This window comes from Phyllobates terribilis, unplaced genomic scaffold, assembly GCF_046119375.1.
Source record: "Phyllobates terribilis strain yellow unplaced genomic scaffold, ASM4611937v1 Scaffold_7__3_contigs__length_470593459, whole genome shotgun sequence".
In the NCBI taxonomy this organism is placed as follows: Eukaryota; Metazoa; Chordata; class Amphibia; order Anura; family Dendrobatidae; genus Phyllobates; species Phyllobates terribilis.
Window position 1 is genome coordinate 15,646,115 of NW_027362767.1, and position 25,315 is coordinate 15,671,429.

Consider the following 25,315-nt stretch of genomic DNA (forward strand, 5'->3'; position numbering starts at 1 on the left):
GCGGTATACTGATCCACATGAGATACATGGGAGGTGAGGACGAGGGCTGCCGGATACTGATCCACATGAGATACATGGGAGGGGAGGACGAGCGCTGCAGGATACTGATCCACATGAGATACATGGGAGGGGAGGACGAGCGCTGCAGGATACTGATCCTCATGAGATACATGGGAGGGGAGGACGAGCTCTGCGGGGTACTGATCCACATGAGATACACGGGAGGTGAGGACGAGCGCTGCAGTATACTGATCCACTTGAGATACATGGGAGGGGAGGACGAGCGCTGCAGGATACTGATCCACATGAGATATATTGGAGGTGAGGACGAGCGCTGCAGGATACTGATCCACATGAGATACATGGGAGATGAGGACGAGCGCTGCAGGATACTGATCCACATGAGATACATGGGAGGTGACGACGAGCGCTGCATGATACTGATCCACATGAGATACATGGGAGGGGAGGATGAGCGCTGCAGGATACTGATCCACATGAGATATATGGGAGGGGAGGACAAGTGCTGCAGGGTACTCATCCACATGAGAAACAAGGGAGGGGAGGACGAGCGCTGCAGGATACTGATCCACATGAGATATATTGGAGGTGAGGACGAGCGCTGCGGTATACTGATCCACATGAGATACATGGCAGGTGAGGACAAGCGCTGCAGAATACTGATCCACATGAGATATATGGGAGGGGAGGACGAGCGCTGCAGGATACTGATCCACATGAGATATATTGGAGGTGAGGACGAGCGCTGCGGGATACTGATCCACATGAGCTATATGGGAGGTGAGGACGAGCGCTGCAGAATACTGATCCCAATGAGATACATGGGAGGGGAGGACGAGCGCTGCAGGATACTGATCCACATGAGATATATGGGAGGGGAGGACGAGTGCTGCAGGGTACTGATCCACATGAGAAACATGGGAGGTGAGGACGAGCGCTGCAGGGTACTGATCCACATGAGATATATTGGAGGTGAGGACGAGCGCTGCAGGATACTGATCCACATGAGATACATGGGAGGGGAGGACGAGCGCTGCATGATACTGATCCACATGAGATACATTGGAGGGGAGGACGAGCGCTGCAGGATACTGATACACATGAGATACATGGGAGGTGAGGACGAGCTCTGCAGAATACTGATCCACATGAGATACATGGGAGGAGAGGACGAGCGCTGCAGGATACTGATCCACATGAGATACATGGGAGGTGAGGACGAGTGCTGCAGGATACTGATCCACATGAGATATATGGTAGGTGAGGACGAGAGCTGCAGGGTACTGATCCACATGAGATACATGGGAGGTGAGGACGAGCGCTGCCGGATACTGATCCACATGAGATACATGGGAGGTGAGGACGAGTGCTGCAGGATACTGATCCACATGAGATATATGGGAGATGAGGATGAGCGCTGCAGGATACTGATCCACATGAGATACATGGGAGGTGAGGACGAGCGCTGCAGAATACTGATCCACATGAGATATATGGGAGGTGAGGACGAGCGCTGCAGAGTACTGATCCACATGAGATACATGGGAGGTGAGGACGAACTCTGCAGAGTACTGATCCACATGAGATACATGGGAGGTGAGGACGAGCGCTGCAGGATACTGATCCACATGAGATACATGGGAGGTGAGGACGAGCTCTGCAGAATACTGATCCACATGAGATACATGGGAGGTGAGGACGAGCGTTGCAGGATACTGATCCACGTGAGATACATGGGAGGTGAGGATGAGAGCTGCAGAATACTGATCCACATGAGATACATGGGAGGTGAGGATGAGAGCTGCCGGATACTGATCCACGTGAGATACATGGGAGGTGAGGACGAGCGCTGCAGGATACTGATCCACATGTGATACATGGGAGGTGAGGACGAGCGCTGCAGGGTACTGATCCACATGAGATAAATGGGAGGTGAGGACGAGCGCTGCAGTATACTGATCCACATGGGATACATGGGAGGTGAGGACTAGCGCTGCAGTATACTGATCCTCATGAGACACATGGGAGGTGAGGACGAGCGCTGCAGGATACTGATCCACATGAGATATATGGGAGGTGAGGACGAGCGCTACAGGATACTGATCCACATGAGATACATGGGAGGTGAGGACGAACGCTGCCGGATACTGATCCACATGAGATACATGGGAGGTGAGGACGAGCTGCAGGATACTGATCCACATGAGATACATGGGAGGGGAGGACGAGCGCTGCCGGATACTGATCCACATGAGATACATGGGAGGTGAGGACGAGCTCTGCAGAATACTGATCCACATGAGATACATGGGAGGTGAGGACGAGCTCTGCAGAATACTGATCCACATGAGATATATTGGAGATGAGGGCGAGCGCTGCAGGATACTGATCCACATGAGATACATGGGAGGTGAGGACTAGCGCTGCAGAATACTGATCCACATGAGATACATGGGAGGTGAGGACGAGCGCTGCGGGGTACTGATCCACATGAGATACATGGGAGGTGAGGACGAGAGCTGCGGGGTACTGATCCACATGAGATACAAGGGAGGTGAGGACCAGAGCGGCAGGGTACTGATCCACATGAGATACATGGGAGGTGAGGACAAGCGCTGCGGGATACTGATCCACATGAGATACATGGGAGGTGAGGACGAGCGCTGCAGGGTACTGATCCACATGAGATACATGGGAGGTGAGGACGAGCGCTGCAGGATACTGATCCACATGTGATACATGGGAGGTGAGGACGAGCGCTGCAGGGTACTGATCCACATGAGATACATGGGAGGTGAGGACGAGCGCTGCAGGATACTGATTCACAAGAGATACATGGGAGGTGAGGACGAGCGCTGCAGGGTGCTGATCCAAACGAGATATATTGGAGATGAGGACGAGCGCTGCGCGGTACTGATCCACATGAGATATATGGGAGGGGAGGACGAGCGCTGCAGGATACTGATCCACATGAGATACATGGTAGGTGAGGACGAGCGCTGCAGAATACTGATCCACATGAGATATATTGGAGGTGAGGATGAGCGCTGCAGGATACTGATTCACATGAGATACATGGGAGGTGAGGACGAGCGCTGCAGAGTACTGATCCAAATGAACTATATGGGAGGGGAGGGCGAGCGCTGCAGGATACTGATCCACATGAGATACACGGGAGGGGAGGTCGAGCGCGCAGGATTCTGATCCACATGAGATATATTGGAATTGAGGATGAGCGCTGCAGGATACTGATCCACATGAGATACATGGGAGGGCAGGACGAGCGCTGCAGGGTAGTGATCCACATGAGATACATGGGAGGTGAAGACGAGCGCTGCAGGATACTGATCCACATGAGATATATTGGAGTTGAGGATGAGTTCTGCAGGATACTGATCCACATGAGATACATGGGAGGGGAGGATGAGCGCTGCAGGGTACTGATCCACATGGGAGGTGAGGACGAGCGCTGCAGAATACTGATCCACATGAGATACATGGGAGGTGAGGACGAGCGCTGCAGAGTACTGATTCACATGAGATCCATGGGAGGTGAGGATGAGCGTTGCAGGGTACTGATCCACATGAGATACATGGGAGGTGAGGACGAGCGCTGCCGGATACTGATCCACATGAGATACATGGGAGGTGAGGACGAGCGCTGCTGGATACTGATCCACATGAGATATATTGCAGGTGAGGACGAGTGCTGCAGGGTACTGATCCACATGAGATACATAGGAGGTGAGGACGAGCGCTGCCGGATACTGATCCACATGAGATACATGAGAGGTGAGGACGAGCGCTGCCGGATATTGATCCACATGAGATACATGGGAGGTGAGGACGAGCGCTGCAGGGTACTGATCCACATGAGATATATTGGAGGTGAGGACGAGCGCTGCAGGATACTGATCCACATGAGCTATATGGGAGGGGAGGACGAGCGCTGCAGAATACTGATCCACATGAGATACATGGGAGGTGAGGACAAGCGCTGCCGGATACTGATCCACGTGAGATACATGGGAGGTGAGGACGAGCGCTGCAGGATACTGATCCACGTGAGATACATGGGAGGGGAGGACGAGCGCTGCAGGATACTGATCCACATGAGATACATGGGAGGTGAGGATGAGCGCTGCAGGATACTGATTCACATAAAATACATGGGAGGGGAGGACGAGCGCTGCAGGATACTGATCCACATGAGATATATGGGAGGGGAGGACGAGCGCTGCGGGATACTGATCCACATGAGATATATGGGAGGGGAGGACGAGCGCTGCGGGATACTGATCCACATGAGATATATTGGAGGTGAGGACGAGCGCTGCGGGATACTGATCCACATGAGATACATGGGAGGGGAGGACGAGCGCTGCAGGATACTGATCCACATGAGATATATTGGAGGTGAGGTTGAGCGCTGCAGGATACTGATCCACATGAGATACATGGGAGGTGAGGACGAGCGCTGCAGGATACTGATTCACATGAGATATATGGGAGGTGAGGACGAGCGCTGCAGGATACTGATCCACATGAGATACATGGGAGGCGAGGACGAGCGCTGCGGTATACTGATCCACATGAGATACATGGGAGGTGAGGACGAGGGCTGCCGGATACTGATCCACATGAGATACATGGGAGGGGAGGACGAGCGCTGCAGGATACTGATCCACATGAGATACATGGGAGGGGAGGACGAGCGCTGCAGGATACTGATCCTCATGAGATACATGGGAGGGGAGGACGAGCTCTGCGGGGTACTGATCCACATGAGATACACGGGAGGTGAGGACGAGCGCTGCAGTATACTGATCCACTTGAGATACATGGGAGGGGAGGACGAGCGCTGCAGGATACTGATCCACATGAGATATATTGGAGGTGAGGACGAGCGCTGCAGGATACTGATCCACATGAGATACATGGGAGATGAGGACGAGCGCTGCAGGATACTGATCCACATGAGATACATGGGAGGTGACGACGAGCGCTGCATGATACTGATCCACATGAGATACATGGGAGGGGAGGATGAGCGCTGCAGGATACTGATCCACATGAGATATATGGGAGGGGAGGACAAGTGCTGCAGGGTACTCATCCACATGAGAAACAAGGGAGGGGAGGACGAGCGCTGCAGGATACTGATCCACATGAGATATATTGGAGGTGAGGACGAGCGCTGCGGTATACTGATCCACATGAGATACATGGCAGGTGAGGACAAGCGCTGCAGAATACTGATCCACATGAGATATATGGGAGGGGAGGACGAGCGCTGCAGGATACTGATCCACATGAGATATATTGGAGGTGAGGACGAGCGCTGCGGGATACTGATCCACATGAGCTATATGGGAGGTGAGGACGAGCGCTGCAGAATACTGATCCCAATGAGATACATGGGAGGGGAGGACGAGCGCTGCAGGATACTGATCCACATGAGATATATGGGAGGGGAGGACGAGTGCTGCAGGGTACTGATCCACATGAGAAACATGGGAGGTGAGGACGAGCGCTGCAGGGTACTGATCCACATGAGATATATTGGAGGTGAGGACGAGCGCTGCAGGATACTGATCCACATGAGATACATGGGAGGGGAGGACGAGCGCTGCATGATACTGATCCACATGAGATACATTGGAGGGGAGGACGAGCGCTGCAGGATACTGATACACATGAGATACATGGGAGGTGAGGACGAGCTCTGCAGAATACTGATCCACATGAGATACATGGGAGGAGAGGACGAGCGCTGCAGGATACTGATCCACATGAGATACATGGGAGGTGAGGACGAGTGCTGCAGGATACTGATCCACATGAGATATATGGTAGGTGAGGACGAGAGCTGCAGGGTACTGATCCACATGAGATACATGGGAGGTGAGGACGAGCGCTGCCGGATACTGATCCACATGAGATACATGGGAGGTGAGGACGAGTGCTGCAGGATACTGATCCACATGAGATATATGGGAGATGAGGATGAGCGCTGCAGGATACTGATCCACATGAGATACATGGGAGGTGAGGACGAGCGCTGCAGAATACTGATCCACATGAGATATATGGGAGGTGAGGACGAGCGCTGCAGAGTACTGATCCACATGAGATACATGGGAGGTGAGGACGAACTCTGCAGAGTACTGATCCACATGAGATACATGGGAGGTGAGGACGAGCGCTGCAGGATACTGATCCACATGAGATACATGGGAGGTGAGGACGAGCTCTGCAGAATACTGATCCACATGAGATACATGGGAGGTGAGGACGAGCGTTGCAGGATACTGATCCACGTGAGATACATGGGAGGTGAGGATGAGAGCTGCAGAATACTGATCCACATGAGATACATGGGAGGTGAGGATGAGAGCTGCCGGATACTGATCCACGTGAGATACATGGGAGGTGAGGACGAGCGCTGCAGGATACTGATCCACATGTGATACATGGGAGGTGAGGACGAGCGCTGCAGGGTACTGATCCACATGAGATAAATGGGAGGTGAGGACGAGCGCTGCAGTATACTGATCCACATGGGATACATGGGAGGTGAGGACTAGCGCTGCAGTATACTGATCCTCATGAGACACATGGGAGGTGAGGACGAGCGCTGCAGGATACTGATCCACATGAGATATATGGGAGGTGAGGACGAGCGCTACAGGATACTGATCCACATGAGATACATGGGAGGTGAGGACGAACGCTGCCGGATACTGATCCACATGAGATACATGGGAGGTGAGGACGAGCTGCAGGATACTGATCCACATGAGATACATGGGAGGGGAGGACGAGCGCTGCCGGATACTGATCCACATGAGATACATGGGAGGTGAGGACGAGCTCTGCAGAATACTGATCCACATGAGATACATGGGAGGTGAGGACGAGCTCTGCAGAATACTGATCCACATGAGATATATTGGAGATGAGGGCGAGCGCTGCAGGATACTGATCCACATGAGATACATGGGAGGTGAGGACTAGCGCTGCAGAATACTGATCCACATGAGATACATGGGAGGTGAGGACGAGCGCTGCGGGGTACTGATCCACATGAGATACATGGGAGGTGAGGACGAGAGCTGCGGGGTACTGATCCACATGAGATACAAGGGAGGTGAGGACCAGAGCGGCAGGGTACTGATCCACATGAGATACATGGGAGGTGAGGACAAGCGCTGCGGGATACTGATCCACATGAGATACATGGGAGGTGAGGACGAGCGCTGCAGGGTACTGATCCACATGAGATACATGGGAGGTGAGGACGAGCGCTGCAGGATACTGATCCACATGTGATACATGGGAGGTGAGGACGAGCGCTGCAGAGTACTGATCCACATGAGATACATGGGAGGTGAGGACGAGCGCTGCAGGATACTGATTCACAAGAGATACATGGGAGGTGAGGACGAGCGCTGCAGGGTGCTGATCCAAACGAGATATATTGGAGATGAGGACGAGCGCTGCGCGGTACTGATCCACATGAGATATATGGGAGGGGAGTACGAGCGCTGCAGGATACTGATCCACATGAGATACATGGTAGGTGAGGACGAGCGCTGCAGAATACTGATCCACATGAGATATATTGGAGGTGAGGATGAGCGCTGCAGGATACTGATTCACATGAGATACATGGGAGGTGAGGACGAGCGCTGCAGAGTACTGATCCAAATGAACTATATGGGAGGGGAGGGCGAGCGCTGCAGGATACTGATCCACATGAGATACACGGGAGGGGAGGACGAGCGCGCAGGATTCTGATCCACATGAGATATATTGGAATTGAGGATGAGCGCTGCAGGATACTGATCCACATGAGATACATGGGAGGGCAGGACGAGCGCTGCAGGGTAGTGATCCACATGAGATACATGGGAGGTGAAGACGAGCGCTGCAGGATACTGATCCACATGAGATATATTGGAGTTGAGGATGAGTTCTGCAGGATACTGATCCACATGAGATACATGGGAGGGGAGGACGAGCGCTGCAGGGTACTGATCCACATGGGAGGTGAGGACGAGCGCTGCAGAATACTGATCCACATGAGATACATGGGAGGTGAGGACGAGCGCTGCAGAGTACTGATTCACATGAGATCCATGGGAGGTGAGGATGAGCGTTGCAGGGTACTGATCCACATGAGATACATGGGAGGTGAGGACGAGCGCTGCCGGATACTGATCCACATGAGATACATGGGAGGTGAGGACGAGCGCTGCTGGATACTGATCCACATGAGATATATTGCAGGTGAGGACGAGTGCTGCAGGGTACTGATCCACATGAGATACATAGGAGGTGAGGACGAGCGCTGCCGGATACTGATCCACATGAGATACATGAGAGGTGAGGACGAGCGCTGCCGGATATTGATCCACATGAGATACATGGGAGGTGAGGACGAGCGCTGCAGGGTACTGATCCACATGAGATATATTGGAGGTGAGGACGAGCGCTGCAGGATACTGATCCACATGAGCTATATGGGAGGGGAGGACGAGCGCTGCAGAATACTGATCCACATGAGATACATGGGAGGTGAGGACAAGCGCTGCCGGATACTGATCCACGTGAGATACATGGGAGGTGAGGACGAGCGCTGCAGGATACTGATCCACGTGAGATACATGGGAGGGGAGGACGAGCGCTGCAGGATACTGATCCACATGAGATACATGGGAGGTGAGGATGAGCGCTGCAGGATACTGATCCACATAAAATACATGGGAGGGGAGGACGAGCGCTGCAGGATACTGATCCACATGAGATATATGGGAGGGGAGGACGAGCGCTGCGGGATACTGATCCACATGAGATATATGGGAGGGGAGGACGAGCGCTGCGGGATACTGATCCACATGAGATATATTGGAGGTGAGGACGAGCGCTGCGGGATACTGATCCACATGAGATACATGGGAGGGGAGGACGAGCGCTGCAGGATACTGATCCACATGAGATACATGGGAGGTGAGGACGAGCGCTGCAGGGTACTGATCCACATGAGATATATTGGAGGTGAGGACGAGCGCTGCAGGATACTGATCCACATGAGCTATATGGGAGGGGAGGACGAGCGCTGCAGAATACTGATCCACATGAGATACATGGGAGGTGAGGACAAGCGCTGCCGGATACTGATCCACGTGAGATACATGGGAGGTGAGGACGAGCGCTGCAGGATACTGATCCACGTGAGATACATGGGAGGGGAGGACGAGCGCTGCAGGATACTGATCCACATGAGATACATGGGAGGTGAGGATGAGCGCTGCAGGATACTGATCCACATAAAATACATGGGAGGGGAGGACGAGCGCTGCAGGATACTGATCCACATGAGATATATGGGAGGGGAGGACGAGCGCTGCGGGATACTGATCCACATGAGATATATGGGAGGGGAGGACGAGCGCTGCGGGATACTGATCCACATGAGATATATTGGAGGTGAGGACGAGCGCTGCGGGATACTGATCCACATGAGATACATGGTAGGGGAGGACGAGCGCTGCAGGATACTGATCCACATGAGATATATTGGAGGGGAGGACGAGCGCTGCAGGATACTGATCCACATGAGATATATTGGTCGTGAGGACGAGCGCTGCCGGATACTGATCCACATGAGATACATGGGAGGTGAGGACGAGCTCTGCAGGGTACTGATCCACATGAGATATATTGGAGGTGAGTACGAGCGCTGCAGGATAAAGATCCACATGACATACATGGGAGGGGAGGACGAGCGCTGCAGGATACTGATCCACATGAGATACATGGGAGGTGAGGATGAACGCTGCAGGATACTGATCCACATAAGATACATGGGAGGGGAGGACGAGCGCTGCAGGATACTGATCCACATGAGATACATGGGAGGTGAGGACGAGCGCTGCGGATACTGATCCACATGAGATACATGGGAGGTGAGGACTAGTGCTGCATGATACTGATCCACATGAGATACATGGGAGGGGAGGACGAGCGCTGCAGGATACTGATCCACATGAGATATATTGGAGGTGAGGACGAGCTCTGCAGAATACTGATCCACATGAGATACATGGGAGGTGAGGACGAGCTCTGCAGAATACTGATCCACATGAGATACATGGGAGGTGAGGACGAGCGCTGCCGGATACTGATCCACATGAGATACATGAGAGGTGAGGACGAGCGCTGCCGGATACTGATCCACATGAGATATATGGGAGGTGAGGACGAGTGCTGCATGATACTGATCCACATGAGATACATGGGAGGGGAGAATGAGCGCTGCATGATACTGATCCACATGAGATACATGGGAGGTGAGGACGAGCGCTGCATGATACTGATCCACATGAGATACATGGGAGGGGAGGATGAGCGCTGCAGGATACTGATCCACATGAGATACATGGGAGGTGAGGACGAGTGCTGCAGGATACTGATCCACATGGGAGGGGAGGATGAGCGCTGCAGGATACTGATCCACATGAGATACATGGGAGGTGAGGACGAGCGCTGCAGGATACTGATCCACATGAGATACATGGGAGGTGAGGACGAGCCCTTCAGTATACTGATCCACATGAGATATATGGGAGGTAAGGACGAGCTCTGCAGAATACTGATCCACATGAGATACATGGGAGGGGAGGACGAGCGCTGCGGGATACTGATCCACATGAAATACATGGGAGGTGAGGACGAGCGCTGCAGGATACTGATCCACATGAGATACATGGGAGGTGAGGACGAGCGCTGCAGGATACTGATCCACATGAGATATATTGGAGGTGAGGTTGAGCGCTGCAGGATACTGATCCACATGAGATACATGGGAGGTGAGGACGAGCGCTGCAGGATACTGATTCACATGAGATATATGGGAGGTGAGGACGAGCGCTGCAGGATACTGATCCACATGAGATACATGGGAGGCGAGGACGAGCGCTGCGGTATACTGATCCACATGAGATACATGGGAGGTGAGGACGAGGGCTGCCGGATACTGATCCACATGAGATACATGGGAGGGGAGGACGAGCGCTGCAGAATACTGATCCATATGAGATACATGGGAGGTGAGGACGAGCGCTGCAGTATACTGATCCACATGAGATACATGGAAGGTGAGGACGAGCCCTTCAGTATACTGATCCACATGAGATACATGGGAGGGAAGGACGAGCGCTGCGGGATACTGATCCACTTGAAATACATGGGAGGGGAGGACGATCGCTGCAGGATACTGATCCACATGAGATATATGGGAGGTAAGGACGAACTCTGCAGAATACTGATCCACATGAGATACATGGGAGGGGAGGACGAGCGCTGCGGGATACTGATCCACATGAAATACATGGGAGGTGAGGACGAGCGCTGCAGGATACTGATCCACATGAGATACATGGGAGGTGAGGACGAGCGCTGCAGGATACTGATCCACATGAGATATATTGGAGGTGAGGTTGAGCGCTGCAGGATACTGATCCACATGAGATACATGGGAGGTGAGGACGAGCGCTGCAGGATACTGATTCACATGAGATATATGGGAGGTGAGGACGAGCGCTGCAGGATACTGATCCACATGAGATACATGGGAGGCGAGGACGAGCGCTGCGGTATACTGATCCACATGAGATACATGGGAGGTGAGGACGAGGGCTGCCGGATACTGATCCACATGAGATACATGGGAGGGGAGGACGAGCGCTGCAGGATACTGATCCACATGAGATACATGGGAGGGGAGGACGAGCGCTGCAGGATACTGATCCTCATGAGATACATGGGAGGGGAGGACGAGCTCTGCGGGGTACTGATCCACATGAGATACACGGGAGGTGAGGACGAGCGCTGCAGTATACTGATCCACATGAGATACATGGGAGGGGAGGACGAGCGCTGCAGGATACTGATCCACATGAGATATATTGGAGGTGAGGACGAGCGCTGCAGGATACTGATCCACATGAGATACATGGGAGGTGAGGACGAGCGCTGCAGGATACTGATCCACATGAGATACATGGGAGGTGACGACGAGCGCTGCATGATACTGATCCACATGAGATACATGGGAGGGGAGGATGAGCGCTGCAGGATACTGATCCACATGAGATATATGGGAGGGGAGGACAAGTGCTGCAGGGTACTCATCCACATGAGAAACATGGGAGGGGAGGACGAGCGCTGCAGGATACTGATCCACATGAGATATATTGGAGGTGAGGACGAGCGCTGCGGTATACTGATCCACATGAGATACATGGCAGGTGAGGACAAGCGCTGCAGAATACTGATCCACATGAGATATATGGGAGGGGAGGACGAGCGCTGCAGGATACTGATCCACATGAGATATATTGGAGGTGAGGACGAGCGCTGCGGGATACTGATCCACATGAGCTATATGAGAGGTGAGGACGAGCGCTGCAGAATACTGATCCACATGAGATACATGGGAGGGGAGGACGAGCGCTGCAGGATACTGATCCACATGAGATATATGGGAGGGGAGGACGAGTGCTGCAGGGTACTGATCCACATGAGAAACATGGGAGGTGAGGACGAGCGCTGCAGGGTACTGATCCACATGAGATATATTGGAGGTGTTCACGAGCGCTGCAGGATACTGATCCACATGAGATACATGGGAGGGGAGGACGAGCGCTGCATGATACTGATCCACATGAGATACATTGGAGGGGAGGACGAGCGCTGCAGGATACTGATACACATGAGATACATGGGAGGTGAGGACGAGCTCTGCAGAATACTGATCCACATGAGATACATGGGAGGAGAGGACGAGCGCTGCAGGATACTGATCCACATGAGATACATGGGAGGTGAGGACGAGTGCTGCAGGATACTGATCCACATGAGATATATGGTAGGTGAGGACGAGAGCTGCAGGGTACTGATCCACATGAGATACATGGGAGGTGAGGACGAGCGCTGCCGGATACTGATCCACATGAGATACATTGGAGGTGAGGACGAGTGCTGCAGGATACTGATCCACATGAGATATATGGGAGATGAGGATGAGCGCTGCAGGATACTGATCCACATGAGATACATGGGAGGTGAGGACGAGCGCTGCAGAATACTGATCCACATGAGATATATGGGAGGTGAGGACGAGCGCTGCAGAGTACTGATCCACATGAGATACATGGGAGGTGAGGACGAACTCTGCAGAGTACTGATCCACATGAGATACATGGGAGGTGAGGACGAGCGCTGCAGGATACTGATCCACATGAGATACATGGGAGGTGAGGACGAGCTCTGCAGAATACTGATCCACATGAGATACATGGGAGGTGAGGACGAGCGTTGCAGGATACTGATCCACGTGAGATACATGGGAGGTGAGGATGAGAGCTGCAGAATACTGATCCACATGAGATACATGGGAGGTGAGGATGAGAGCTGCCGGATACTGTTCCACGTGAGATACATGGGAGGTGAGGACGAGCGCTGCAGGATACTGATCCACATGTGATACATGGGAGGTGAGGACGAGCGCTGCAGGGTACTGATCCACATGAGATAAATGGGACCTGAGGACGAGCGCTGCAGTATACTGATCCACATGGGATACATGGGAGGTAAGGACTAGCGCTGCAGTATACTGATCCTCATGAGACACATGGGAGGTGAGGACGAGCACTGCAGGATACTGATCCACATGAGATATATGGGAGGTGAGGACGAGCGCTGCAGGATACTGATCCACATGAGATACATGGGAGGTGAGGACGAACGCTGCCGGATACTGATCCACATGAGATACATGGGAGGTGAGGACGAGCTGCAGGATACTGATCCACATGAGATACATGGGAGGGGAGGACGAGCGCTGCCGGATACTGATCCACATGAGATACATGGGAGGTGAGGACGAGCTCTGCAGAATACTGATCCACATGAGATACATGGGAGGTGAGGACGAGCTCTACAGAATACTGATCCACATGAGATATATTGGAGATGAGGGCGAGCGCTGCAGGATACTGATCCACATGAGATACATGGGAGGTGAGGACTAGCGCTGCAGAATACTGATCCACATGAGATACATGGGAGGTGAGGACGAGCGCTGCGGGGTACTGATCCACATGAGATACATGGGAGGTGAGGACGAGAGCTGCGGGGTACTGATCCACATGAGATACAAGGGAGGTGAGGACCAGAGCTGCAGGGTACTGATCCACATGAGATACATGGGAGGTGAGGACAAGCGCTGCGGGATACTGATCCACATGAGATACATGGGAGGTGAGGACGAGCGCTGCAGGGTACTGATCCACATGAGATACATGGGAGGTGAGGACAAGCGCTGCAGGATACTGATCCACATGTGATACATGGGAGGTGAGGACGAGCGCTGCAGGGTACTGATCCACATGAGATACATGGGAGGTGAGGACGAGCTCTGCAGGATACTGATTCACATGAGATACAGGGGAGGTGAGGACGAGCGCTGCAGGGTGCTGATCCAAACGAGATATATTGGAGATGAGGACGAGCGCTGCGGGGTACTGATCCACATGAGATATATGGGAGGGGAGGACGAGCGCTGCAGGATACTGATCCACATGAGATACATGGTAGGTGAGGACGAGCGCTGCAGAGTACTGATCCAAATGAACTATATGGGAGGGGAGGGCGAGCGCTGCAGGATACTGATCCACATGAGATACACGGGAGGGGAGGACGAGCGCGCAGGATTCTGATCCACATGAGATATATTGGAATTGAGGATGAGCGCTGCAGGATACTGATCCACATGAGATACATGGGAGGGGAGGACGAGCGCTGCAGGGTAGTGATCCACATGAGATACATGGGAGGTGAAGACGAGCGCTGCAGGATACTGATCCACATGAGATATATTGGAGTTGAGGATGAGTTCTGCAGGATACTGATCCACATGAGATACATGGGAGGGGAGGACGAGCGCTGCAGGGTACTGATCCACATGGGAGGTGAGGACGAGCGCTGCAGAATACTGATCCACATGAGATACATGGGAGGTGAGGACGAGCGCTGCAGAGTACTGATACGCATGAGATCCATGGGAGGTGAGGATGAGCGTTGCAGGGTACTGATCCACATGAGATACATGGGAGGTGAGGACGAGCGCTGCTTGATACTGATCCACATGAGATATATTGCAGGTGAGGACGAGTGCTGCAGGGTACTGATCCACATGAGATACATGGGAGGTGAGGACGAGCGCTGCCGGATACTGATCCACATGAGATACATGAGAGGTGAGGACGAGCGCTGCCGGATATTGATCCACATGAGATACATGGGAGGTGAGGACGAGCGCTGCAGGGTACTGATCCACATGAGATATATTGGAGGTGAGGACGAGCGCTGCAGGATACTGATCCACATGAGCTATATGGGAGGGGAGGACGAGCACTGCAGAATACTGATCCACATGAGATACATGGGAGGTGAGGACAAGCGCTGCCGGATACTGATCCACGTGAGATACATGGGAGGTGAGGACGAGCGCTGCAGGATACTGATCCACGTGAGATACATGGGAGGGGAGGACGAGCGCTGCAGGATACTGATCCACATGAGATACATGGGAGGTGAGGATGAGCGCTGCAGGATACTGATCCACATAAAATACATGGGAGGGGAGGACGAGCGCTGCAGGATACTGATCCACATGAGATATATGGGAGGGGAGGACGAGCGCTGCGGGATACTGATCCACATGAGATATATGGGAGGGGAGGACGAGCGCTGCGGGATACTGATCCACATGAGATATATTGGAGGTGAGGACGAGCGCTGCGGGATACTGATCCACATGAGATACATGGGAGGGGAGGACGAGCGCTGCAGGATACTGATCCACATGAGATATATTGGAGGGGAGGACGAGCGCTGCAGGATACTGATCCACATGAGATATATTGGTCGTGAGGACGAGCGCTGCCGGATACTGATCCACATGAGATACATGGGAGGTGAGGACGAGCTCTGCAGGGTACTGATCCACATGAGATATATTGGAGGTGAGTACGAGCGCTGCAGGATAAAGATCCACATGACATACATGTGAGGGGAGGACGAGCGCTGCAGGATACTGATCCACATGAGATACATGGGAGGTGAGGATGAACGCTGCAGGATACTGATCCACATAAGATACATGGGAGGGGAGGACGAGCGCTGCAGGATACTGATCCACATGAGATATATGGGAGGGGAGGACGAGCGCTGCTGGATACTGATTCACATGAGATATATTGGAGGTGAGGACGAGCGCTGCAGGGTACTGATCCACATGAGATACATGGGAGGAGAGGATGAGCGCTGCAGAATACTGATCCACATGAGATATATTGGATGTAAGGACGAGCGCTGCAGGATACTGATCCACATGAGATATATGGGAGGTAGGACGAGAGCTGCGGGATACTGATCCACATGAGATATATTGGAGGTGAGGACGAGCGCTGCGGGATACTGATCCACATGAGATACATGGGAGGGGAGGACGAGCGCTGCAGGATACTGATCCACATGAGATATATTGGAGGGGAGGACGAGCGCTGCAGGATACTGATCCACATGAGATATATTGGAGGTGAGGACGAGCGCTGCCGGATACTGATCCACATGAGATATATGGGAGGGGAGGACGAGCGCTGCAGTATACTGATCCACATGAGATACATGGGAGGGGAGGACGAGCGCTGCAGGATACTGATCCACATGAGATATATTGGAGGTGAGGACGAGCGCTGCAGGGTACTGATCCACATGAGATATATGGGAGGTGAGGACGAGCGCTACAGGGTACTGATCCACATGAGATATATTGGAGGTTAGGACCAGCGCTGCAGGATACTGATCCACATGAGATACAAGGGAGGGGAGGACGAGCGCTGCTGGATACTGATCCACATGAGATATATGTGAGGGGAGGACGAGCGCTGCGGGATACTGATCCATATGAGAAATATTGGAGGTGAGGACGAGCGCTGCGGGATACTGATCCACATGAGATACATGGGAGGGGAGGACGAGCGCTGCTGGATTCTGATCCACATGAGATATATTGGAGGTGAGGACGAGCGCTGCGGGGTACTGATCCACATGAGATATATGGTAGGTGAGGACGAGCGCTGCAGAATACTGATCCACATGAGATATATTGGAGGTGAGGACGATCGCTGCAGGATTCTAATCCACATGAGATATATTGGAGGTGAGGACGAGCGCTGCAGGATGCTGATCCACATGAGATACATGGGAGGTGAGGACGAGCTCTGCAGAATACTGATCCACATGAAATACATGGGAGGGGAGGATGAGCGCTGCAGAATACTGATCCACATGAGATACATGGGAGGGGAGGACGAGCGCTGCAGGATGCTGATCCACATGAGATATATTGGAGGTGAGGATGAGCGCTGCAGGATACTGATCCACATGAGAAATATTGGAGGTGAGGACGAGCGCTGCAGGATACTGATCCACATGAGATATATTGGAGGTGAGGACGAGCGCTGCGGGATACTGATCCACATGAGATATATTGGAGGTGAGGACGAGCGCTGCGGGGTACTGATCCACATGAGATATATGGGAGGTGAGGACGAGCGCTGCAGGATACTGATCCACATGAGATATATGGGAGGTGAGGACGAGCGCTGCAGGCTACTGATCCACATGAGATACATGGGAGGGGAGGACGAGCGCTGCAGGATACTGATCCACTTGAGATATATTGGTGGTGAGGACGAGCTCTGCAGAATGCTGATCCACATGAGATACATGGGAGGTGAAGACGAGCGCTGCGGGGTACTGATCCACATGAGATATATTGGAGGTGAGGACGAGCGCTGCAGGATACTGATCCACATGAGATACATGGGAGGTGAGGACGAGCGCTGCGGGGTACTGATCCACATGAGATATATGGGAGGTGAGGACGAGCGCTGCAGGATACTGATCCACATGAGATACATGGGAGCTGAGGACGAGCGCTGTAGGATACTGATCCACATGAGATATATGGGAGGTGAGGACGAGCGCTGCAGGTTACTGATCCACATGAGATATATGGGAGGTGAGGACGAGCGCTGCAGGGTACTGATCCACATGAGATATATGGGAGGTGAGGACGAGCGCTGCAGGATACTGATCCACATGAGATACATGGGAGGGGAGGACGAGCGCTGCAGGATACTGATCCACATGAGATACATGGGAGGTGAGGACGAGAGGTGCAGGTTACTGATCCACATGAGATACATGGGAGGTGAGGATGATTGCTGCAGGATACTGATCCACATGAGATATATGGGAGGTGAGGACGAGCGCTGCAGGGTACTGATCCACATGAGATATATGGGAGGTGAGGACGAGCGCTGCAGGATACTGATCCACATGAGATACATGGGAGGTGAGGACGAGCGCTTCAGGATACTGATCCACATGAGATATATGGGAGGTGAGGACGAGCGCTGCAGGATACTGATCCACATGAGATATATTGGAGGGGAGGACGAGCGCTGCGGGTACTGATCCACATGAGATACATGGGAGGTGAGGACGAGCGCTGCGGGGTACTGATCCACATGAGATATATTGGAGATGAGAGCAAGCGCTGCAGGATACTGATCCACATGAGATACATGGGAGGGGAGGACGAGCGCTGCAGGATACTGATACACATGGGAGGTGAGGACGAGCGTTGCAGGATACTGATCCACATGAGATACATGGGAGGTGAGGACGAGCGCTGCGGGGTGCTGATCCACATGAGATATATGGGAGGTGAGGACGAGCGCTGCGGAGTACTGATCCTCCTTCTTCTTTCTTCCAGGGATATTTGCAGTGATGACTTATGCAGGGAAAAGAGACTTCCAGTTTAGAGCTTAGAAAGATTCAGCTAGTCAGTTTTTAATCATGTGATGTCATAGACCTAATGGAAAAAGAGAAGAATTATCTGGGTAGAAAGGAAAAATGATCAATTGTAAGTGCACATAGCTATATAATATGATGATCCAATATATTATGAAGATACAAGCTTTGATAGTAGGAGGAGGAGTTCTTCTTTAAGATTCAGTGCATTCATCATCTGAGGACCTGAGTTTGTGTAGATTGTGTTATGCGTTACTGTTTCTACAGGAAACCTCCACGAAGACGCCTCCGCGCAGATTCGTGGGGAGTCTTTCCAGCTTATCAGCCAACACTCTTCCAATTTACATTACGGATTGCACCAAGAGGCGGGAGATGGCTATCAGGTAATGGAAAGTTGTATGGGAAGCCAACCCTTGGCTCACCATCACCAGTTCAAATCGTGAGAACACCACAAAATAATATCCCACCTTGTAGCTGGAAGCCATTGTGTGTGTGTCCCGGGGATGGTGGTTCTTTCTGCTGATATTCCCTGTGGAAAGGAGGTGTGGAATCTGGTAACATTGTGGCTGGAATCTGGCTTCCTTTCTGTATCTCCAGATACACCGTGTTCTCACTGTCTTCCAGAGATCAGCGCTAGATTGTGGCTTCGGTATACAAAGGAACCTAGAATGCAGATGTGAATAGAGCCCAAGCATCCATCTACGGATCAGTGGGCACCCGGGCAGTAAGATACACCAATGATCCCAGCAAAATGCCACCACTATGATGGGGAACACTTATTACTATGTGGCACAGGGGGCTTGCTACCATTCTGAGAATGTATAATGCACGCAGTCCACCGATGGACTCACCTTCTTGCAGATCTTCTGTACAGGATAGGAACGACCAGGCCATCGAGAGAGAAAAGTGGATTCTTGAGCACCAACAGAAATCTCTGGCAATGCAGAAGTCCGTGTCCAGACGGGCTAAAGCACTGGATTCACACAAGCCTTTAGCGGCATGTAAAGACGAGAAGCTGAAGCAGAAGCGGTAAGTAAAAGCCTGCGGCTGACTAATGTGGGGGCTGTGTTATCTGGGGGTGCTGGGGCTGCACAACTTCAGCCTGGCTGTCATGGAAGTCCACAGACAATGGCAACTTTCACCAAAACTTGGGAGGTTCCTGGAGCAGTGTGATGTCTTGTAGGAGAGCATGCCGTACATTAGGTCAGGCCTCAGCTTCACTCACAAATACCACAGCCCTTCTTTCTCTACGTGGTCAAGTCCTGCTCACCACCCACTCACCCCTGGCACATTAGTCCCCTACACTGCACAGACCTAGGTGGAGTCATGTTGCCCTAAATTATGTAAGCAATAAGCAGGAACAATGTCACTGCCGAGTGCACTCCATACAAGACTTTACAAGCGGGTATTCAGATTTCACTTGTGTTTTATCATCTAGACATTCGGATCGCATAAGGACTCAGGACTACAAGGTGGAGCTGGAGGAGATGAAGAAGCGTGTCAACATGAGAGACTATCTCTTTGAGCAGGTCACCAAGGTCAGCAGTACTTGAAAGGTTTTCAATTAAACTTTTGTCATGAGCCCATTTTACCTTCTTGGTCTTTGTAGGGGTTTGCCACCAAAGACATGGAGCGCAGGTCTACACAGACCTTGATAAAAGCTAGACGAGCCTCTGAGTGAAGACCATAGCCTCCAGCTTTAAGACGCTGAATCCCGATGAGGCTAGGAACGAAAACCAAAGCAGAGAGAGACTCTGACATCTCCGAGTCCTGTGGAAGATCCGAGTCCGGGGACACGGCTAGTACCAGCATAAGGACAGTAGAAGGTTTCCAAGTAATACGTGAATACAATGAGTAAACCGGTGTCATGCTTGCTAATAAAGCGCTGACGCAGTCTGCAGTGCAGTACACACATTGTCTGAATGTCTTTGGAGTGTGGAAGGAGAACACTGGGGGACATAAAAACTGCTTGCAGATTCAGTGGGCTTTGAACCCATGACCCCGTAGCTAAGCACTAAGCTACCATACTGCCCAAAATGAATTCTTCATAATCTCAGATGGTGCAATAGTCAGTGCTGCCAGTTAGCAACTACCTGCCTGTTAGTTCTTAGGCCCATAGAAAAAAGATTAAATGGACCTGGATAACCCCTTTAACTATAACTTTAACCCCTTCCCGACATGTGCCATATATATTTGCTTTCCTGCAAAGAGCAGTATATATATATATATACAGCGCCACAATCGTGCAGACTCACGTTGAGCACCGCCGCAATTGAGTGCAGCAACACCCACATTCAGTGAAAGCACTGATCGCGGGCGTATAACCCCTGTGATCCCAATAGTGACAGCGACATTGCGGGGCACCGCAGAAGGAATGAGCTCCCTGTCCACTTCCATCGCGTTATGCTGATGGTCTCCATGATGACTGGTGACCCCCGGTCCCAAGATGGCTACCGAGTCCTTCAGGAAGGTGGCCTGTCAGCGCCTGCTCAGAGAGCTGAGACGCCTCCTTCCTGCCTGTCAGACGCTGATCTGATGCTCTGCCATGCAGAATCATTGCAGAGTGTTAGATCAGCGGTCAGGGCTAGGAAAGCTGATGCTCCATAGTAGGACAATGTGAAACAATAAAAAATAAATAAATAAAGGACAAAAAAAAGAAAAAATATGAATCCACTAAATACATTTATCTGTTCTTAAAAAAATTAAATAAACAAAAAAAAGTACACATATTTGGTATTGCCGCGTCCAGAACGAGCCCACCTATTAAACTGTCCCACTAGTTACCCCCTTCTGTGAACACTGTAAAAAAAATAAAAACAAGACAAAAAACAATGCTTTATCATTATACTGCCAAACAAAAAGTGAAATAAAACGCAATAAAAAAGACAAATGTAAATAAAAATGATACCGCTGCGAAAGTCATCTTGTCCCACAAAAAAACAAGCCGCCATACCGCTCCATCAGCCGAAAAATAAAAAGTTCTAGCTCTCAGAATAAAGCGATGCAAAAATAATAATATTTTCTATAAAATAGTTTTTATTGTGTAAAAGCACCAAAACATGAAAAAAACGATATAAATGCGGTACCGCTGTAAACGTACTGAACCGAAGAATAAAGCTGCCTCATCAATTTTACCACACGCAGAACGGCATAAAAAAAATACAAAAAAACAATTCCTGTATTGCTGGTTTTTGTTCATTCTGCCTCCCAAAAAACCAAATAGAAAGCGATCAAAAAATGTTATTTGCCTGAAAATGGTACCAATAAAAACGTCAACTCATCCCACAAAAAACAAGCCCTTACTCTGCCGAAATATGGAAACTTTATAGCTCTCAAAATATGACGGTGATGAAACTTTTTTTTACAATAAAAAGCGTTGAATGGTAGAATGTTCTTGTTGGAGGGGACCTCCAGGGTCCTCGTGTCCATCCCCTCCTCAATGCTGGATTCACTAAACCATCTCAGACAGATGTCTGTCCAGACTTCCATTGAAGGAGAACTCACCACCTCTCGGGGCCGCCTGTTCCACTCATTGATCACCTCAATGTCAAAAAGTGTCTTCTAATATCTAATCTGTATCTTTTCCCATTCAGCTTCATCCCATTGCTTCTAGCCTTTCCTTGTGCAAATGAGAATAAAGATGATCCTTCTTCAATGTGACAGCCCTTCAGATATTTGTAGAAAGCTATTAAGTCTCCTCTCAGTCTTCTCTTTTGCAGCTAAACATTCCTAGATACTCTAACTGTTCCTCGTAGGGCATAGTTTGCAGACCGGTCACCATTCTTGTCGCTCTTCTCTGAACTTGCTCCAGTTTTTCGATGTTTTTTTTAAGATGTGGTGCCCGAAACTGAACACAGTATTCCAGATGAGGTCTGACCAAAGAGGAGTAAAGTCCGATAATGACTTCACGTGATCTAGACCGTATGCTTCTGTTAATACATCCCAGAATTGTGTTTGCCTTTTTTGCTGCTGCATCACACTGTTGACTCATTTGTAGTCTGTGATCTATTAATTTACCAAAGTCTCTTTCACATGTGCTGTTGCTTAGCCCTATTCTGCCCATTCTTTATATACTTTTTTCATTTTTCTTGCCCAGATGTAGGACTTTTTCCCTGTTATAAACCATTTTGTTAGTTGCTGCCCACAGTTCCAGTTTGTTTAGATCTTTTTGAATCCTCTCTCTCTTCTCTAGTATTAGCTATCCCTCCTAGCTTTGTGTCATCAGCAAATTTAATCAGTTTACCCTCAATTCCTTCATCTAAATAATTGATAAAGATGTTGAACAGCACAGGGCCCAGGACAGAGCCTTGTGGTACCCCACTTGAAATATTCTTCCAACTGGATGTGCAACTATTTATGACCACTCTTTGGGTTTGATCTCTGAGCCAGTTATGAATCCACCTAACAGTTGCCTTGTCCATTCCGTAGTTGGTCATTTTTTCATTAAGGATGGTATGAGATACTTTGTCAAATGCTTTGCTGAAGTCAAGATATACTATATCTACTGTGTTTCCCTGATCCACCCAGTCAGTCAGTGATTCTGTCATAGAAGGAAATTAAGTTAGTCTGACATGACTTATTAGTTACAAACCCATGATGGCTCTGGTTAATCACTTCACTCTCATAAAGGTACTTGCATACATGTTGTTTAATAATTTGTTCAAAGATCTTTCCTGATATAGAAGTGAGGCTCACAGGCTTATAGTTCCCTGGGTCCACCTTCTTCTTCTTTTTGAAGATAGGGACAACATTCACTCTTCTCCAGTCTTCTGGGATGACTTCTCCTGTTCTCCAAGAATTTTCAAAGATTATGGAGAGTGGTTCAATAATTTCCTCTTCTATCTCCTTCAGTACCCTAGGATGTAATTCATCTGGACCTGGAGACTTGAATTCATTTATGTCCCTCACTATCTCTCTGTTTATAGATAGTGTGGATTCTTCTAGTCCTTCAATAGTACAGTGAAGATCAGTTGATGTTACATTTACTTTCTGAGAGGAAACAGAAGCAAAATAGGAATTTAAAAGTTCGGTCTTCTCAGCATCATTTTTTACCACTTTACCATTTTCATCCTGTAAAAATCCTATAGCATCTTTGACTTTTCTTTTACTTTTGACATACCCCCAAAATCCTTTCTTTTAGCTTTTGACATCTCTTGTAAGCCTTAATTCATTATCAGCTTTAGCTAATCTGATGCGTGTCCTACAGGTTCTGCAGACAGCAGTATATTCTTCTTTAGATATGCCTCCCCCTTTCCATTTGATAAACATTCCTTTTTAGCATGTATTTAAGCTCTGTGTTCATCCATCCTGGTTTCCGTAAATGATTCCTATTCTTCCCTCTTGTAGGGATTGTTAACGATTGTGCTTTGAGAATCTAATTTTTCTAAATTTCCCATCCTTCCTGGACATTTCTGTCCCTAAGGACATCCAACCATTGAATCCTTCCTATCCTCTTTCTGAGTCCCTTAAAAAATCTGCCTTTCTGAAGTCCAGCCTTGAAGTCTGACTCTTCACAGGTCTTTCTCCTCTAGTTATCCAAAATTCTATGATAACATGATTGCTGCCTCCTATTGTCCCAGCCACCCTTATCTCCCCAACCTTTTCCTTCCTGTTTATGAGGATCAGATCCAAGGTAGCAGATCCCCTAGTTCTCTCTTCTACCTTTTGGAAGATAAAGTTGTCAGCAAGAGAGGATAAGAATTTGCTGGACCTGTTACTTTTGCCTGAGAGAGATTCCGAACAAATGTCTGGATAGTTGCTGTCTTTTAGTGTGTGACTGCTGCCAAACATAAAAACCCGATATAAATCTGGTATCACTGTAATCGCACCGACCCAAAGAATGAAGTCGTCTAATCATTTAAACCTCACAAAAAATGGTGTAAAAAATAAATAAAACCAATTCTTCACCTGCTGTTGATTTGTTCATTCTGCCTCCCAAAGAGCACAGTATAGCTCGGCTCAGATTTATCCTGCGCTGAGCGCTTACACCGAGGTTTCCGTGTAAACCTCTGAAATACATGCTTCAGACAAAACATCCGCCGGAAGATTCCCTGTAATGAGACAGATGGAGGTACCGTGGACGCCGTGTGACCTGTGATCCGGTTCTGTCCGTCTTTTTAGGCGTGCATAAAAGTGCCGTCGGCCGCAGTTTTGTGCACTTCTGAAAAGAAGAACACCGCTGAGCAGAGGCCAGACGGAGTCCAGAGTAAGTGCTCAGCATAGAGCGCAGGATAAATGTAATCCCAAATGTTATGTAAAATGTTCCCAATAAAAGCTTCAACTAAATCCACAAAAAAAGGAAGTCTCCACTCAGGTCTGTCATCGGTTAACAAAAATATAG

General features: G+C 50.3%; 1 protein-coding gene across 6 annotated transcripts in view; it reads left to right on the top strand.

Annotated features, from left to right (window-relative positions):
* FAM161B (FAM161 centrosomal protein B) overlaps nucleotides 1–20,885 on the top strand; it is a 93,591-nt gene extending 72,706 nt beyond the window's left edge. For 3 of the 6 annotated variants that reach the window (XM_073638201.1, XM_073638198.1, XM_073638200.1), the window contains exons 5-8: nucleotides 19,243–19,358; nucleotides 19,837–20,004; nucleotides 20,414–20,513; nucleotides 20,585–20,885. In XM_073638201.1, coding sequence (XP_073494302.1) covers nucleotides 19,243–19,358; nucleotides 19,837–20,004; nucleotides 20,414–20,513; nucleotides 20,585–20,656 — 456 coding nt within the window. In that variant the 3' untranslated portion in view covers nucleotides 20,657–20,885. Of the gene's footprint in view, nucleotides 1–19,242; nucleotides 19,359–19,836; nucleotides 20,005–20,413; nucleotides 20,520–20,584 lie in introns of those variants that run through there. The other 3 variants (XR_012247299.1, XM_073638199.1, XM_073638202.1) reach the window with 3 other exon arrangements.
* Nucleotides 20,886–25,315: the final 4,430 nt, after the last annotated feature.